This window comes from Saccoglossus kowalevskii, chromosome 9 (assembly GCF_978046115.1).
Source record: "Saccoglossus kowalevskii chromosome 9, keSacKowa6.1, whole genome shotgun sequence".
NCBI lineage: Eukaryota > Metazoa > Hemichordata > Enteropneusta > Harrimaniidae > Saccoglossus > Saccoglossus kowalevskii.
In genome coordinates this window covers 31417242-31438077 of record NC_140649.1, presented here as the reverse complement: position 1 = coordinate 31438077, position 20836 = coordinate 31417242, and the positions used below count along the sequence as shown (strand labels likewise).

Genomic DNA, 20836 nt, shown 5'->3' with positions numbered 1-20836 from the left:
CACAGTGGGCCTTGGATTAGATAAATGCTTTGGGGTCTTTAGAAATTTGTGGTTTTTAAAAAACTCTATTATTCATATCATAAAATACTGTGCCGTATTTGTTCTATTAGTAACGCACGTGCAAATGTACACGACAGACATGTTTCTATGGTGATAATAAGACATATTTTGATTATTCGGTATACATTGAATGTTATTCAGTTTACATGCATGTATAATAGAGCAAACATCGCAACATTATTTCAAAGCTCTGATCATCAACAACCTGATGCTGAAACTAAAAGGGGGGGGGGGGTCTCGTGTATGTTTAAGAAATTGATATTTTAGATATAAACATCATTTATTTAATTAATTTATTTATTTATTTATTTATTTATTTATTTCAACCTTATAGAATCACTGGCTCAGTGTTAGAATAAACAAAATATTCATATATTACAAATTAAATGTTGAATTTCGTATCTATTTAACATATAGAATGTACATGTATAGCTGACTTGACAGGAAGTATTGACTTGCCGAATATCAAAAATGTCAAAGACATTTTATCTCATTTCAATTATAAAAATCTTAATTATCATCTACAAATTTCAGGGATGCTTTTTCGTTTTGTTATCTGCTAATAATGACCTTGCTGTAAAATTGGAGATAGAATCACATTCAGTATTCAACTACAAGTTCAAAAGCATTGGCAGTTAGTTCTCATTATCCATACAGAAGAGGTAATCCACTAAAACATATTGTATTAATAAAATGCTAATTTCTTCACTGGAAAATTTCAATGACAAAAATTGCCTATTAAAATTACAAGCAAGCTCGTCTATTACTCAGGTATGAAGAAGGATGCGCAGTACAAATATTTCTCACGTGATGAAAAACTTATCTCAATAATTTTCTAAGATTCACTGGGGATCACCAAAATAAATTTCATCAATAAAAATATTTCAACCTTTTGTATTATCAGCATTCAACTTTAATTGCTAGTTATAAAAAAAAATAACTTGCACACAATTTAGCACTTTTGTGCCGGGGTGTGACAATTCAATTTAACGGCAAACAACTAAAACTGCATAACAACTACAAATGAATTGTTTGCTGACGAAATATACTAAACATACAATAAAAATATTGAAACATTAACAATTTGAAATTTTGCCCATTTTCCACTCACCCATTCATTGTATCTGCAAAAGAATTCATAAAACATAATACACACAGAATATGCTTACAAACATTAGAATAGCATCGTTTTTTGTTTTTTTTTCAACTAGTCACGAATAAATTGATGAAGATATACCTAGAGCATTGCTAAACATAAAATATCACAAAGGTTTATTATACCCCAGTCCCCCCTCTAGACAATAGCAAATTGCACAACGATGAACAGCCTGACTCAAAAAAAAAAAAGGATTGCATGACTCGTTGTTTCATTAAATATTCATTGCAATCACTGCATTAGAAAAGAGACAGCTCGGACATGTATGTGCAGAATGGAAAAAAGTGCTCATAAAAATGAACAAATCAAAAACTAATATTAGGGATTTTTTTACTAGTCACATCATAAAACATTTTGTCACATGCAAAGCAACAAAGCCATACTTTGGGTGGCACCTGCTACAAAATGAATCATGCTTTGCAGATTTGTATTAAGTAAGTAAGTAAAGAAATTGCCAAATTGTTGGTGCAAGCAGCTTGCACATTTCCTCATTAATTTTAGACTTGCATATCTTCATCAAAATTGTTGATAAAAATATGAAAATAGTTTAAGCTGACAAAGACTGACTGAGGCATTAGAAGATTTATGTTTTTTTTTTATTTTTCAAGAATGTTCAGTTCAGTTAACTAAAATATTAGCTCTAATAAAATTTACTGTATTTACTGTAAACTATAGTATTGGAAATATTACTAATTTTAGTCGTATGTACCTGTCATCTATGTAAGTGCATGTAAGTGCATGCATTTTCTAATAGTGCAAATATGATTAAATTTAATATGATATATATATTTATATTTATTATTATTATACATAAATTTGCAGTATTTTACAGGGTGTTTTTATCCTACCATATTAGGAAATGCGAATTCCAAATATGGAATGATTACACACATAAGCGTCTTCTAATAATAAAAACAAACATGGCTGCCACCAGGGTTTGATCGGACTCCACACAAAGAAGTTCTGTTTTAAACATTTTGGAATTCGCCATTCCCATGATGTATCCTTGAAAGGAAAAGATGTATAATAATAAGGTTATTACAAGAATACCTCAAAGTATGCACTCAGACAGTACACCGCCGCATCGACCTCCACTGCGAGTCGGTCGATACTCTTGATGTACTGTCTTCGTGCATACTTTGATGTATCCTTGTAATAACCTTATTCTGTATATTATTTTCAAATGAATTGCAAACTTTAATATTAATTGTTTATTTGTTTGTTTATGCATTCCTCTAACCGAACAACCACACCTTCATTTGCAAACATCTTTAAAAATTCACTAGACAAAGTCAATCATAATACGATATTAGACATAACTGATATTTTTCTCTCAAGTTTCTCATTCATTTGACTTTTAAAAAACTGCCAGATGTTTCAATCAATTATTCATCTGATGTGAGCGGGATCACGAATACAAATAAATGTGTCACAACACAGGTACAAATGTTAAATCGTGTCAAAAGTGATCATAATACGGGTGACTGGGAGATCGAATGAAATACTCGAATAACCTCCACTGTCCCATATGGCCAGAAACCAACTAAAGTAGCCCATTTTCACATTACATTTAACAAAGCCACCAATATGTCTAGTTAGCAAACACCATAACAGATTTGATTTTAATAAAATGAAGAAAATGCTCACCCTAAATATTGCAATTTTATGAGCACACAGCTATAAGAACCGTAAAAAAAAAAACATGTTCTGGTCAAATTGATTTCCAAAATTGATGGGCATGTGCAGATTTTTATTTGTATTTTAAAATTGTCATGAAAAATTTGGGTTTACTTGAAAAATAAACTTTTGTATTTTTTCTAAGATCTGATAAAAAAGTAAAGAATACAAAAAAGGTATGGCATGCACATTATAACTAATGTCAGTTCATCATGCCTTACAGATACCGGTAACTTGAATTTAGCTGTAGCATTTAATATTTGATGAAAGAATTTACTTGGATTTGAGACTCATTTATGACAAAACAAATTAAAAAAAAAAATTGCCAAAAAATGGATCCACACAAATTTAAACCACTTTATTTTCATGAATCAGTGAAAATCATGGAATTTTGTGACAGCAAAAATTTCACTGGTGTCACAAATTTGTAAAAAAAAATTTTGTCTGAAATGCCATAAAATCGTGAAATCGCAAATATTTCTACAGTAGTGTAAAAGTAAAATACTTTATTTTCGCTTTAATTTAGGCTATTCTCGCTGAAGTCATAATTCGGTGAAAATTAAATCCACCGAATATACCTTTTTTCCTATATTTTACATCTAACTTTCCAAAAATCAATGAAAACATATTCCATACAAAACATCTTTTCAGCGAAAAATAATTCCCGCGAAAATAAAGCATAACACAGGAATTAAGAATCTGTAGCGACTGCAATCTAACAAAGACATGAACAGCTACAACTCTGGATGGGTGGGTGGGGGTGGGGGGATAAAATATAAATAAAAAAAAAACAATATAAATAATTAAAAAAAACTTAAACATGTTAGATGGAGAAAACATATTTTCATGAACATCATTCTCGACATTAAAATCCAGCTGAAAGGTAATTTATTTACCACTTGCTTTCCCACCCAGTTTCTAATGGTCAACCCCTAAAAGATTACCATTTGCTTTCCCTAGTAGTTTCTAATGGTCAACCCCTAAAAGAGAAGTAACAAAATGTCAACATAACACGCATTTTAACTTGTGATATAAGTCACTGATTTATAGGTTATTCATTAATAATATAATAAATATTATTACCTCACTGGATATTTATATTAATTTTAATGTAATTTGTGACAGTCACTCTCTTAACTCATTGCAGCAAATCTCTGCATATAAAGTAAGATTACATTGGTTTTTATGTAGTGAGTATCGGATGTGAAACTGCTAAATATCGAATAAATCACACTTTTATCGAATTAATATTCAGCCTCACAAGGTAATCTACAGAAAACACAAAAGAACCATATTTTACTTCATCAGAGTGTTCTCATTAATATCTACTGAATTTTACAGAAACTAAAGTTAATGTAATAATCCATACTAACTCATCATCACAGAACGTCAAGCGCTTTCTGACCTATTCACATTTCTCCTCAATAAAAATATAAAGCTTAGAAACTGCACCGTTCAATATTTTACTTGTAGAAATTAATCGATGCAATTGTCACGAAAACCTTCGCCATACTTCCTGCTATGCTTGTAATTCATTTCTCAAGATGACGTATGATAAAATTACGCCATTAACCTCTCATTCGGTGGGCGGCCATTTTGTTTTACCTGGAGGCGTTTTTAGTATACTATCTTAGCAAAGTAACATCCATGGCATCAGTAATAAGACAATCCATAACTTTTGGTAACTACGACAAAATGGGAAGAGTTTAACTTTAAAAACAAAAATTCTACATAAATTTTATAGTTGCGGCAACTGTCCCTTTAATAGAAATACATGTATATGTTTATAAGTTTTTGTTTCAAAGCCAACCAGACAGTTTTTCCTACAAATTATATTTTTTTATAATCAGATATTTTGAACTTTTTGACAGAATCAAAATGATATTACTATTAAACAGAACTACTTTTTAAAGAATAAATTAGTCAAGGTTGGTGAAAAGATTTTGCTGTATTTAAGATTCGCTATTCTCTCTTGATAATTCATTATCAAATTTCATGAATTGTTTCCTCTCACTCTCTCTCTCTCTCTCTCTCTGTGTTTATTATCACATTTCTCTGGAGATATTAGGCAGTCCAGTGAACAAGAACTAATTAGAAATCTTTAGAATTTGACAGATGAAAGCTTGAAAAAAAATTGACATAATCAAAGCTGGCCAATCACTAGCTCTGTAGCAAAATGCAATTTTTCTAAGGGTCAGAAATAACAATGAATACCATTGGTATAAGAATCACTGGAGTGATGAATTAGAGGGTGTTTTCAATGAGTGCTGAAAACAATTTTTTACGTTGTTCATGGACAAAATAAATGGCTTGTTAAATATAACACAAATGGCCCTTGTTTATTTTATTATGTAAATGCAATGCATGATGGGAGAACACTGACTGGTGTCAGACCAACAAGTGGGGACTTACTTTCCGATAGGATTCACGCTGAGCTCCACCATGTTTAAAGTTTTGCAACATTTTATGTTATCTGGAAGATCCATGATACCTGATGAGTAGAAAACAAATAAAAAACAAAATCAATTTTGAGGCAAAGCATGTCTGAATTTTAACACAAACAAAACACAGATAGAGCAGATCACGAATTGAATGGCTGCTATGGTTACTGGTGGTAAATCCATGTCAACTCATCAATAGGAAGGAAGACGATTTGTATAATTATTTGAATAAATCCCATTTTGGCAGCTTTTTCAAAAATTTACAAAATATAGGCTCATGTTGGAGCAGTCCTATCAAAGGGCAACCATGTTGGAGAAAAACCACTGATATATTCGACGGGCAGCCATGTTCTCATGTGGTGGCAATATTGCACAATGAAAAACTACTAATAATACTACACATTTTCAAGTGCAATGGATGAAGTAACAAACACATCCAACAATTTCACCCAATATGCATACAATGTTTAGTAACAGATCTATTCATAATATTCCCCTCCTAATATTCAAGCCTTCATTCCCTGCAAGAAAATGGTTTGATCATTAAAATATTGGTAACAAATATATGGCAAATCAAGAAGGCATCTCTAAACCCATTGGTTTAGGGGTATCAACTTGGATCAGCGGTATAGATCAGAAGTCTGAGTCATGAAATGCCATCCAGCAATTCTTTGATCCTCCTGACAATGTAGTCTAATAGCAGCTTAGAAATGAGGCAAATATCATAATTAATAACTTATATAAGAATTAACATAACTCACCATTTTTGCTAATATCAAGTTCCTCCAGATTGACAAGACTTGCGATTGCTGGCGGTAAGACACATAATTCGTTATCGCTTGCTCCTAACTTACGCAAATTATGGCAGTGGAATAAGGGCTACAATAGAATACAGAATTAGAATTAGAATCACTGGTCTGGGTAATTAGTGTATCACAGCCCTTCATGTTTTAATGGGTAAACAACACATTGTTTATTTACACGTCATGAGGTAACTACAGGTGTTAATGTGTGGACAAAGATGATTGGAAATGTTGTTAAAATGATATGAAATGTTGTCAAACATTTCTTTAAAGGGCGGTTGGTTGTTTTGCCGCATCCTGTTCAATATTGGACTCATAGTGACACAAGTAAAATACATTGCATACATTGGAACAAATTAAACTCGAACACGCGCTGTGCGACAAACAACGCCCTTTTAAACTCTTTGGCTGCCCTCACCCCATCAGACTGAAAATTTCCTCTAGCTTTTAGTTTTCGACAGAAAAATGCAAAGTTTATTACTTTAGTACTATTGGTCAAAGCAGTAATATACCGATACATATACCGATACATGTGAATGTACTTCGTCAGAAGTATCCCTAAAACCCCTCTCCAGCAAAACCGTAGTGACACAATGGACGATGACCCCCCCCCCCCACACACACACACACACACACACGCACACACAAACACACATACAAATATAATAATACTTATTTTAATACGAGTATATTCTCTAATCACATTCTATGTCCAAATAAGGCTTTGACGTACATTTCTCACTTATACTCTTATTAGATGAAAGGAAGGAGGAAGTTTCATTTTGATGACATCGTCTCACAAATAAATTGACTGAGTTTAAACAGACGCCTGGGATCCTAATCAGTGATTTAGACCGCGTATCTTGGAACCAAATTTAAACATTAAGAAAATTAAGCCTGTAAAATTCTATCCATTCGAAAATCCATTCATCATCTGACTGTCAGGAAAATCACTCACTTTGTAATATAGGTGATGCCAATTAAACCCCCACCCATCTAGAACCCCCCCCCCCCCCCCCCGAGTGAGTTTATATCCACACATGCATGGCTAAATAAAAAAAATATATACTTTTCAAAAATAGAGTACTGGTAGGCTATTTTTTTCTTGAATATAACTGTATTATTGTTTTTTGCATATTAGGACTTAGGATGTTTATATTATTTAAATTTTGCAAAGTCTTGAATTTCTTTTGAATCACATTCAAAGCCTGGCAAAATTTTGTGAGGTTTTCTCAAATATGGCCAAAAAATGTTTCGGGTTGCACAGCAAATCAGAAACTACACAATTTGTTTCTTTCGGCCTATGCTCTATTTACAAGCAGACTTCTTAATAGAAGCGCACTCCAACCTGTCCAACAGCAACAATTGTACATATAATTTTAAGCCCTGGTTTTGGTTATTTAATAATTGCCTACTCTAAGATTCAAAGTGTACTACTGAGTATAAAGGCAGAAGCATCTCCCTTGTTTTCATTGAGCAGAGGTGAGCCAGGGTTGACAAAGTAGGTGGGGATGAAGACAGAAAGGAGTAGTTATTGAAGGTACATGAAATCCCACAGCTGATAAAAAGGCACAAATGTGGAGAATAATGGAAATGTGGACATCAATGGAAGGAATGATATGTACGTCAGCTCTAGTGATGAGGAAGAATGGACTGCAAAATGGATAACAGCAAGAATTTAAAAAACAGGTTGACAGAGGGATATAGAAATGTAACTAGCTGGGTGCCAGGTAGAATTTACAGAATTGGGAACAGTTGAAAGAAGAAGTAGGCCATTGAAGAAGACACTGCGTGCAAAGATGAAGAAATGTGGTAGAACTCAATGAAGAGAGATCTGCTTCTATACGACATGTCAGGATTACATCCTGGACATAGGTAATGATTCAGCGCCCAGTATATACGACGTCATCAGTGCAATGACGGCAACAACTACAAGTGAGACAGTATACAATAAGACAGTGGAAAGCGCAGCCAGATAGGATCAGAATAAAACATAGTATTACTACTAAGAAGATTACTACTGGGGAAAAAAAGGAGATTTTTGTGGCAGACACAATCAAGCAAAGTAGCAGTGACTAGCCCGATCTCACACACTCCTTTCACATCTCAGTTACGGATCAGAAAAAACAAAAGTGTCCTTTGATTGCCGAGACCAAAGATAGCAGGAATTAAGAAATTAAATGAAACGAGATCACAGGGGTAATAGGATCATATCATATAATTAATGTAGTTCAACCAATTACAGTAATTATTGAATGGTCTTATTTTGGTTGATAAGTCTTGGTGAACCAGGACTCAGTAATCTACTTCAACGGCCTAATCGTATTATCAGAACCGATTTGATAGATATCTGTCTATTTTTTGGCGACTAAAGACTAATCAGCTTGGGACGCTTTTCAGGGAGGTCGACTATAAGCAAGTTAACTCCACATAAATGTAAAGTTCAAACTTTCTTTCCTGTCACACAGAATACAGATCAAATCATTTATTATGACAATATTACTAGAGTTGATAAATGCAAAGATCGAGGGCAGTGCACAAGCTTAGAATCAAGGGATGGGGCAATTATTTTATTTTGTAGGGAAACTACACATTTGTGTGTTAACTGTCAGGCATGTATGTCAAATCACATCGTATGACTCAAGAAAACAATGAAAAACAGAATTTAAGGGATTGTGCCATTAAAAAAAAAATTATCAAAATCCAGTAAAATGTAATGTTCAAAATTCTGAAATAAAAAAAATAAAAAATAATTTTTCCACAAAACAATCAATTGATCTAAAATGTGTGTTTTCAGTAGTATACAATTGGCAGAAACATTTTATTATATCTAAAAAGTTTGTTCTGTAAACAATGCTAAATGATATTTAGTTTTATGATAGCTGTCACGAAAAATTTTCAAATATTAGTATAATTTATCCATGGAATAATATGTTCCATTGTAAAAATGTTTGGATTATTTTGCATATATATATTTTTTTTAAACACATACTGCTTTTCTTGTTTTCTTATCTTTAAAATTGAAACAATTTTTGAACAATTCACTGCTTTTTTTATGTTAGTGAACTATGCCATTATTTATTTTAGGGGGACTACACATTTGTGTGTAAACTACATATTTATGTTGAGAAATGTGTATGAACATTTTAGTTTTGATTTCTCAGTTTTGTATATGAGAATTTGATTTACAGACAGACCTTGGCAGAAAAAGACAGTTTATTGAATAACTGATTAAGGAAAAAACTTCCTGACTAAAGATATAAGTAAAGTTTTACTGCATCTGTATCATTTTTCCCTGACTCATTAGATGAAACAGTTAACAGAATATCAAACAGATAGCAAGTTCTATTTTATTTAATATAATACCAGAATACTCAAGTCTTAGATTTAAGAGAAACTTTCGGAGGAAAAAACATGATGAACTATTCAAATACTCCCAAGTACCGATGTGGTTTCATTTTTAAGACTTTCAAATTATGCATGAGAACAGTACAGAGAAATGCGACCCTGTACTGTCTTCGTGCATATTTTGCAGTATTCTTGTAATAACCTTATTATTATACATATTTGTGAACCAACCACATGATATAGACAGTCCAGAGCTGAGTGAAATGATGTAAAAAAAAAGTGTCGGCTATTTTGAAAGAATTTCATAATCATTCCTTATTTGGAATTCACATTTCCTAATATGGCAAAATGTATTATAATACCATTTAGTATTTAGTTTTAAATTATGTGGACTTGACATATTGGATGTGAAAAAAAGTTTTTTGATTTTAAACTTTGCAAATTGAAACTTTATTTCTTAATAATTTTAAGAAATAAACAAAAAATTTAATAAGTCATCATTTTGCACCTAACATTTTTGCACATTTTTATGATTTTATATAATTTCTTTTGTTGATTTTTATCCAAATGGACATTATTTCCCACTTCCTACAGATCTTGGTCAGTTTTTTTTCGAAAAAAAAAAACAATATTAAAAGAATGAGACGCAGGTTTATTTTGTGAAAAGTGACAACACTCAAATTTACATTCAAAGGGTTAATTGTTTACCACAATAAAGTACTCACCCTCGGAAGGTCCTTGATATTGTTGGAATCCAAGTAGAGTTCTTCTAGTGATTTCTCAAATTCATAGATTTCTTCCGGCACAAACAGCAAATTACAATGTTTGAAATCTAATACTTTTATCTCGTCTACCTGCGACGTGAAGCAGGAGGGGCAACCCCTCGGCATGATGAACGACGTCAAATACCTGCAATACAGCAAAGAAAAGAATAAAGATATATTGAGTGAAAAAAAAAGTATACAATCGCATTGTTGTGAATTAAAATAGATAAAGAATCCCAGTTTGAAGGTTTCTCCTATACATGACTTCAGGGATGAATTTTTCGATCACTCAGACGTTTATGGTTACAAGGACAAATTTACAGACGTCAGAAACGACAGAACCAGGAGACGTACATGTGACAGTCACGTAACGAGAACATGTAAGCAGCGACTGTGGGTGATTTGCTGAGTCATATTAAACATTTGCTACATTCGCATATTACGTGCGCTAGTCATCCTCACCTAAACGCACACACCTTGCACGTTGTTACTGCCACGGTCATTGTCGCACCCTAAGCTTGATTAAAATGATATTAGTAGTAATTGTATATCTAATCCAAAGTGCACAGTGTCATTTCACGATTGAGAATATTATACAGTAGTTTGATTGGGTAAGAAATTACTAATATGTATTTTTGAAATGTTAGATATTATTATTCCCACAAAATATTAACGTGCATTGAGGTGACAAGTTGAAAAGTTATTAAAACAGAACAAATCTACCAAATCTCATTTATTCTGTATTTCTGTGACAACCCTACATTTGATATGTACTTGAGGGACACATCGGCCTCGGATAAAAGCAATTAAAATTCATAAACAATCTCATTTTATTGTAAAATTGAGGCTCATTTATTGCTTTTCTGTGTTTTCTCGGTGGGGGAGCCAGCAACAAAAAGGGTGAAATTGCTACTTTGCAAAATGCCATTTGAAGTAATATATTTTATTATCGTCGGTATTCTATTTAGGCCAAATAGAAGATAGTAACACTGAGGTATGAAGATGATAATGGTGAGAAACTTGAAATTAAAAAATAGGACAATTCAATCACATATTTTGTTACCACTGCGACATACAGATGTGATGTAGTGTCCACACATTATTCATACATATTGAATTGTAGATGCAAACAAAGAACAGCTCATTGAAATTATACAATGAATGAATGAATGAATGAATGAATGAATGAATGAATGAATGAAATGGATGAAAAAATGAATGAATGAATGAATAGATGGATGAATGAATGAATGGATGGATGGATGGGTGGGTGGAATGAATGAATGAATGAATGACGAAATGGATGAATGAATGAATAGATGGTAAATGAATTAATAGATGGATGGATGGATGAACGAATGAATGAATGAATGAATGGAAGGATGGATGGAAGGAAGGAATGAATGAATGAATGAATGAATGAATGAATGAATGAATGAATGGATGGATGGACGAATGAATGAATGAATGAATCAATCAATCAATGAACAAATGAATGAATATATTTATAACTGAATGAATGAATATTAACATAGATATTAAAAATAAATTTACAGGAATTTGTGCCACACTAGAAATATTGTAAGAGTAAAATATAAATGAGATGCAGTGTCAGTATGAGTATGATATATGAATGTGTCTCAAAAATTCAAAGACAACATGTCTATAAATTTTAAAAAGTATAACGATAATTTGAACGTATGTACAGCTGACAAATGTAGTACAATTAGAACTCACAACCTGTGCATACCCGACTCATATCGTTTCAGATGTCATAGGGAAGTAAAGCATAAAACATTACAAATTGTTGCCTACTTTTCAAAGTCATCAAATAGAAGCAAAATCGTAAATAATCAAACAAATGACGCCATAAATATAAATCCTGTTTCGGTAAAACGGCGGTTCCTAATTTCACTTTATGTTAAAAAGAAATGTGACAAGAATATCAGACAACTTGGAACGCCATATTTCATCATTTAGATGTCTTATGAACGATGAGGGAATGATAATGAGTAACTCGCACCGATACCAGATATATCTCGTTCTCGTAGCTCAGTGACTTAAGCCTCAACTTTAATGAAGAGCGACACAAAGCATGATAACACTGAAGAAGATAACCATTGCGTCATTAAACGTAAATAAATACTGACGATACTAATAATTAACATTCAAGAACATAATAGAAGTGTGGAACTCGTTGTCGGTGTCACTGTTGTCAATGTACTATCCAATGCATATCAATGGAGTTCGAGAGATCAAAGGTCATACATGTTAATAAACTACTCAAAGCTATAATTTAGCTGTGACAAAGCAAAATCATTTCAAGGAAAAAATAATGTTTCATTTGTATGCAAGATATGTCAATGCTTAATAAGTTCAAAAAAAAATTTTATATGGAGAAGGATTTTCATTTGCTTGTATTCAATATGCATGTTACGATACAATATACAGAGAAATTTATGTAAATGCTTGTACTAGTAGTGTAGCAAATTTAGATGAAAACGTTTTTTGAGATTTTATACTTGTACTTTTATGTGTTGGTATACATGTATACAAAGGGTACTTGTGAGAAATTTACAAAAAATACACACAAAAAAGAAATTTACACCAATGTAGCAACATTTGCATAGTTAATCAAGAACTTTTTTTATAATTAATTAAAATATGCATAAAATAAATCAATGTGGCCAGTCAGGAAAATGATTGTGGTAGTGGCAGACCAACATGATGTTAAAACACTATCATGACATCACCACACTGAATCTTTGGGAGGATACTCAAGTATATTAAAACTAATCAGTTGTCATGTAATTATTATAAAAATGCAATAAATTTGCTTGTAACTTACAATATCATTAGGTTAAAAAAACATTTAAACATGGCAAAAATGAAAGTATATTATTGAAATTATTTCAATCTCCCCAAACCGCCAGAATGTACAATCTTTAGGGGTCATACACAAGTCAAACAACATCAAAACAATTACATGTAACATGTATCGAGCAAGTTAAAAGAGAATCAATTGTAGTCTATTCACATGTGCTTATGATTAAGCCCCAAATAGCATGAAATTTACTCGCATCAGTATGTTAGATTTCAATGGACAAAACATCCATCATCCAACACCAGATGTGTACCCATCTGTATTCAATAATTCTGTGACATTGTGATATGTTCCAAACAAAATTTTGGAAGAAAAAATAAATAAATCCCAAATGCATAGTTGGTAAATTGTTAAAGTAATCAAAAAATTGTCACTGTCTGAAAGGTCAATGACCCAAACAATTGTTCTTTATTGATTCAAAACAATAACCATGACAACAACTTGGAAATCACCTAGCACCCAAATTTCCACTTGTATATACCCCGGGTAATAAGGAATAGTAGATTTGATGAAAGTCGAGTCCCATCAATGATTTCTTGACATTTGTCGGTAAGACTCATCAGACAATCAAGCTGGCGCTATACTTTCTTAAGTTTCCATGGTTTCCACCCCTGCAGTTAAATTTATAACTTCTTATAATATTGGTAAATATTATCAAAAATATTACAAATATGCTAGGTGTTAAGGCATTAAATGTGGCAAGCACTGTCTGCTATGATGGTGAACAGAACAAAAGAGCCCGGAGGGTCGGATATATCCTCCCCCCAGGAGGGGTGGATGATACTTTCTGGAGATGTTTTAACTCTATCCTGCAGAGTTAAATTCAACATCCTCCCAGGGATGGGTATAATTAAATGATGGATTTGATTCGGGTATGCTGGAGACGCAGCAAATGTAATCAGCACGTTATCCTATTAGATAAGGAACTGAGACTATCAGGCGTGAACTGATGATCAAATCACCAAGAAATGACAAGATCCAGGGTGTAGCTTCACTGAATTATGGTTTGCAAGAGAGAGATAAAACAAACGCAGAACATAACACAGACACAGGTGTTATTACCCACAATGCAACAAATTTGACCAGCAAACCTTACTACTTCATCATTACCCACAATGCACATAATTAATTTTATGACAACATCTTGTCTGAAATATCATCAACAATACAGGTGTAATTACCCACAATGCAACATAACTAATAGGCAACAATTTTATGACACAATCCGGTTATAAATGTCACAAAAAAACATGCAGGTGTAATTACCCACAATGCATCAGAATGTATAGACAAAACATTGTCTATTCTAAAAAGTCAACTGAGCAGCTGTAAATTACCCATAATGCAACATGTATACAGAATTTGGAACGCGTCTTTGCTGTTTTACTGAGCAGCATCGTTTGCAATATTGGTAATACAGCATTACATATTTCATAGTATCTGGCAATATGCAAGATATTAAAATTTGATATGTACATGGGTATTGAAAAGTGACAGATACACACCTGCAAGCAACGTGCAATGAATATTGAACATCAAAACAATATTTGTAATTACCATATTTTACGAAAAAACCACACCGTCCTGAGCCGCAAAAGTCATTACATGTCCTAATCCGTGACGTGCTTAGTGAAGCCCCCTTCTCCCCTCGATGTAATGCATGTGCAATATGGAAAGTTTAAAATTAAGTCCTAAAGCTATATATGAAGACTTGTGCTTACTGGCTAAATACGAGGGTTGTTTCAGCCAATCAGAGGCAATCTTACTTTTAAGCTCACAGCAAGGCATTCACTGATTGGCTTGCTGGTTACTTTCAACTGATAGACATTTTGTAAACAATGAAACTGAACTGTATGGCTCGAACTCTGATAACATCACTTCACACTTCTAAGTACAATGCACTATATAATATCATTGGCTAGTAATCGCACCAAATAGGGGCCTTCTCCAAAAAGAAACCTACTCTAGATATATATTTCTTCAGAATAAATGAAACTGAATTTTGCACGGATATTGATTGAGTTAATTGAAATTTTATTAGAGGAGACTGTTAGAATTATAACAATTTTCTCAATGCCGATGACGAAATTGGAGATGTTCCCTAATTTATTTCCCAATCTAATCGGGAAATACAGGTGTTACAGATCGAACACTGAGTCACAATGCAATTAACTTTGTTTTAATAATGCATTATAACAACTGTACAGGGTGTATCATGTCCTTATTTTGTACTCCCCTCGCACAGCCAAGATCTGCCCAGTTACAACATGTTGAGTTGTCTCAAATGCTACTTGTAATTCAAATCAAATATCAGTCAAGAAATCAGTCACTAAAGAAACATGTTTATCAAACTTGAATATATTTTTAATGGACAACCTCCAGATAGAGATCATATTTATGGCGGTACATGTAGATTAATACTCGGTGTTAGTCATACGATCATCCCCAGCCCGAGCCTCAGCCAAAACTGCTTCCACTTACATGCATGCTAACTCGTAATTGCAATTCAAAGTCGGTTTATGGAAAGAGTTCATTTTGGATGGATCCCATGGGTTTTCACAACACTGTCACTGTGCAATGCATTCAATGGAAGGCAATGTACATTTTTTGAAGCCTCATGTTTGACAATTTCAATACAATTAACATTTCTGGAAATATCTTTAAAACAAGATGAAACCATCAAAATGTTAAGGTGATAATAAGATAAACCAGTGAAATACAACATGAAATTAAAATTTTGAGGAATTAACTGACAAAAAATAATAAAAGTTCACATCTGCATACTACACCTTTAAACACCATGATTTTTCCCACTATAATTTCGGTGCGATATTTTTCAAATTTTTAGTAATTTTTCGAAATTTTAATTTTGAACCAAATAGACATAATTTCTATTGCCTACAAGTCTTGATAAATGCTTTCTGAAAAAATATTGGTCAAATAATGCACATTTATTTACTAAAAAATGACCAAAGCGGGCATTCAAAAGGATAATGTCTTGATACAAAAACATAAAACTGGGCTTGTAGATCGTATTGAATAGCAGTGATAAAACAGGAACTATACAGGACTACTTAAAATTCAAAGGGGCCTGTGCAAGTCTCAGACAAAAGCTCATCAAAACGTTATCATTACACTTGATTGCCCCTCAGTGAAAACATTTTTTCTCCATCATCGACTGCTTTCTCTTTTTATCCCTTTTAAATATCAGATCTAGTAGTAAACTGTGGAGATCTACCACTTGGGAATTTGACTCAACACTTAACCAGGAAATGTACAGTTTACTCACTACTCCCGTCATCCATCAAGAAAAAGGGAATAAATTTTCTGTAAACTATTAAATCACGTCCTCTTTAATAGCCCCTTGTTTCCTCATTGATTTGTCTTATCTCTTTGTCGGAGGGATGTTAAAGGGGATTCCATAAAACTCAATAACGCATGCACACGCGACAAATATTCGCATTATCAAAGCGGATAAATTACTTGACTCAAACATTTGACACAAAACTTCTTTTTTTTAATGTTAATTTTAAAATGTTACCAACATCAAGAAAATAAAGCTGTGGCTTTGGTTTTTGCATGAGTAATCATTCACAGTTTTAATCCTCATAAAGTTGCGGTGTGCGTAACTAGGTGACGTAGAGGTCAGTTATAATTCTAGGCTATGAAAACAGCGATGACGATATCACAGACAGCATGAATAGGTTACCCAGAATTCCAGACACTGAAGCTACTGTGAAAGTATTAATTATTCATTGGGTTTTAATTTCACTATTTTCACTGATAATTTAGTCTAATCTGATAATAAGATAAGTAAAGACGTAAAATTACATTGTTTTTCTGCTAAATGCATTAAAATTAAAACCTAGTTAATATGCTCAAGAAATTAAACACCAGTAAAAATAAATGTTTTTACAGTATTCTGTGCATTTTATTATGTACATATATTTGTTAATATGACATTGCTAGTATATTTGTCTTCAGGATGCAACATTAAACCTGCTATTAAAAAGAACATAAAACCAACTCAATGACAGAGGTGAGTGCAGTGTGAGCCAATGCATACCGAGGACTATATGCAGAAAACAAAATAATGTATACATCGCAAAATTAACGAGAGGGGACATTTTCAAATGTAGATAAACCCATGTATGGTTCATACTATATTCAAAATCACAAATATACACTGCCTCATTGGTTAAAATAATATCATAATAATGTATGAGCAAAAGAGGCAGACAATTACACAATGCTGCTCCCAGAAGCCTACTTTAAGAAAAATTGATGGCCTTCACTGAACTCTGCATCCCCAAATTCTAATGAAAGTAATCTTAGAGAATAAATTTGCGTCAAATGCAACTTTATTAGGATGGAGGTGCATCAAAACAGCCATTGTGTGGAGTGATTTATGTCAACAATCATTGTGATGAGGCTGTAAAGCGATGAGGCTTTAAGGGGGGCAAGTCACAGTTAATGAAACTTAATGATGTGCAATATATTTGAACTTTGACCCCCTCCCCACAACGAAAACCCGCCATAGCAACAAATACAGTGAATATTACACACACAGATAAAGTCACAAATCATTGCACAATGTATAAATAAATTATACCGAATTTTCAGGAAAAAAAATCAGACTGAAAAAATGTTGTTTCAGATGCTGACTAGAGAAAAGGCATAAAATCAGGTTGATTTTTGAGGATTCTATCAACAAAAACAATTATATTAGTGAGACCTGATACCACATTTAAGATTCCCATCAAGTACAAATTAATTATATTCAACATTTCAAAATACAAGACATTTACTTAGCTACAATTTGTTATATTTTTATTTTCACATGTGTCATTGGGAAATTTTAGGTGCAAATAAAGTCTACTACCGTAACGGTAAATGGTTCTAACAAGTTTCATTTCTCAACAACGGATCACATGGTATCCCAGACTACCGCATCTTTCTGTCTCCCAGACTACCGCATCTCTCTGCCTCCCAGAGTTTAACAGAAAAGACAGGAACATGTGGCATACTGTCGACATGCATTTTGGTACATGCATGTATATGATGGATTTACTCTATACTGGGTATCATAATGGGTTTTCCTGTAATCATGTACAAAGAAGTTATATCCTGTCTGTACATGCCAGGAATAGACAATTTGGAAGCTACACAAAGCAGTTGGATTCATGGATAATAATAATCCCTGTCAAAACAAAGGACAATTTAGACTGTTTTTAGTTTCATCATATAATATAATTTTTTTTCTAGATTATATCTGATCTAATTTTGCATGTACTACAAAATGTAGTTACTCCCTTCGCTCTCAGTCTCCCTCCTTCTCATCTCCCCTCCCTCCTCTCTCACTCTCCCCCCCTTCTTTCTCACTCTCTCCCTCTCATCTTTTTCTTATGCATGCACCCGCATAAAAGAATATTTAAAGGGGTCAATGTCAATCCCTGGGATTGCAAAATAAAATAGATGGACATGATTACCTAAACCATTTGTAATGACTTTCCACTGAAATTGTCATCTGTATAATTTAAAGCAAGATCCTGTTGATATTCAACAATATGCCCTTTTTTTAGAACTTGTACTTGATCATCTCCGGACAAAGCCTTTAATCATATTGATGACACAAAGTGTGAAAGTAATACAGAATGGAGATGTAATCCAGAAAAAAGAGATGAAGAAAGAACATACATGTACATATGAAATCACTTTCATACAATGGCAATGGGCGTCATATTAAATAAAACAAGTCATTGAAAATGACACAGTCCCTGTTAAATTTTTGAAAGTTCTCTTTGTGCTTTTCATATTAAAGCGCGGGGGGCGGGGGGGTCATTGTCGCAAGCGTGTCCTTGAAACTTGAGTTCAAAGTGGCGTATACAACAGATTGTTTATTTACATCCAAACACGTGTTCTGTGTAGTAGTAATATGGCCAAAAATAAAAACAGCCGTTATTTGGCCATCTTTGATCTGATTATGAAACACATCGATATGTATGATGTATGTGCCAAATACAAATGAAAATGATATATAGATTGTGGAAATATAGTAGTAAGGCCAAAAAGTCAGATGGCTGTCAATCGGCCATCCTTGACCAGATTTTGAAACAAATTGTCATGGACATGCATCCTAACATGTATAAAGTACATGTATGTGCTAAATTTGAATGAAAACTGACAGAGCACTTCCAAGATACCGCATAAAAAAAACAAAAACAAGATGCCTGCCAGTCGACCATCTTTGATCCAATTGTGAAATAAATTGTCATGTAACCTAACATGTATAATCTATGTACCAAGTTTGAATGACAACTGACAAAGCATGTCCAAAATACGACATTTTCAAAAAACAAGATGCTGCCAGTCGGCCATCTTTGATCCAATTGTGAAATAAATCGTCATGGACATGTATCCTAACATGTATAATCTATGTACCAAATTTGAATGAAAACAAAGCATGTCCAAAATACAAAATTTTTCAAAAAACAAGATGGCTGCCAGTTGGCCATTTTGAATCGAATCGCTAAACCACTGCATGTGCATATGTCCCAGATAAAGTACTAGGCACATGCAAAGAATGAACGGAATCGGTCCAAGGGACTCTGAGATATGACTCCGGACGGACGCACGAACGCATGGACATTCGTCCGAACGGGGACTAATAACATTGATTAATTAAGAAGTGCATAATCCCACCGCTGCCACCGATGTGATGGATTAGATCTTGGTTTGCAATAGAAAGACAAAACACCATATGATTTTGCAATATTCACTGGAAGACTATTATGTGAAATCTAATAATCGATCAAAAACTTTGACAATCAAAAAATCAGTTAAAAATCCTTTGTGTGGTGATACACCCGAGAGATAGGACATGTATTAATACAAATAAATTTTACTTTTTCAATTTTCATTAAAAATTACTCATCATGTGAAAATATATCATAATATAAAGTGCTTCTTTTCAATACGATTTATAACAATACCTGAAAATCGATCATAAATAGGTGAGAAAAATCTTCTTTTCATACAATTTCCACAATTACTATAATTTGGTAGTAGTGTCTTGTTTAAAGTCTTTGAATGTCACATTTTGGACATTTTCAAGTATTTTTTTTTAAATTCAATGTTAATTTTCGACTAAGTGTAAATTATTTCTGTCTGATTACAATTTATGATCAAAATTTAAGGGAAAATATAAAAAATGATGCAAGTTTTACATATTGTGAACAGTGACAAAAGTTTGGTTTTAAAAGAGTTAGAAGACATTAATACTGTAAAATAATTGTAATTAAACTATTTTTTTATGTTGCTAACTTGAGACAGAGTTGCTATGAAATTTACAAAATTTGTTTTTTATAAATGGCCTGAAATCATAAATATTTGTATTACACAGTAATGAGTATCAATGACACAAAGCTATGTAATATTACAACACTGTAATTGGAAACTCTGATTGGTCCTTGCTTGCAATTTAAGATAGAGATGTCACCAAAAATGACAAAATTATCAGCTTTTTTGGTGACTAAACAATTTATTTATGATATTCGTGACTGCTAATAGAACTACCAGTAGTTCATTTGAAATCTTACATTACATATATTGATGGCTCAAAATATATTTGTTTATTCGCAGGGGACAAACTAAAAATGTAGCTGAAATGTATGTTCAAGAAATGGCCTTCCTGTATGCAAATG

General features: G+C 32.9%; 1 protein-coding gene and 1 long non-coding RNA gene across 3 annotated transcripts in view; one reads left to right on the top strand and one right to left on the bottom strand.

Annotated features, from left to right (window-relative positions):
* Positions 1 to 20836, top strand: part of LOC102802515 (uncharacterized) — a 494330-nt gene that overhangs the window by 182692 nt on the left and 290802 nt on the right. The window lies entirely within an intron of this gene.
* LOC102801330 (uncharacterized) overlaps positions 1 to 20836 on the bottom strand; it is a 149048-nt gene that overhangs the window by 28822 nt on the left and 99390 nt on the right. Inside the window, exons 4-6 of the mRNA XM_085503404.1 lie at positions 10211 to 10394; positions 6096 to 6213; positions 5306 to 5384 (exon numbers count right to left, since the gene is read on the bottom strand). Coding sequence (XP_085359530.1) covers positions 5306 to 5384; positions 6096 to 6213; positions 10211 to 10375 — 362 coding nt within the window. The 5' untranslated portion in view covers positions 10376 to 10394. The remainder of the gene's footprint in view (positions 1 to 5305; positions 5385 to 6095; positions 6214 to 10210; positions 10395 to 20836) is intronic.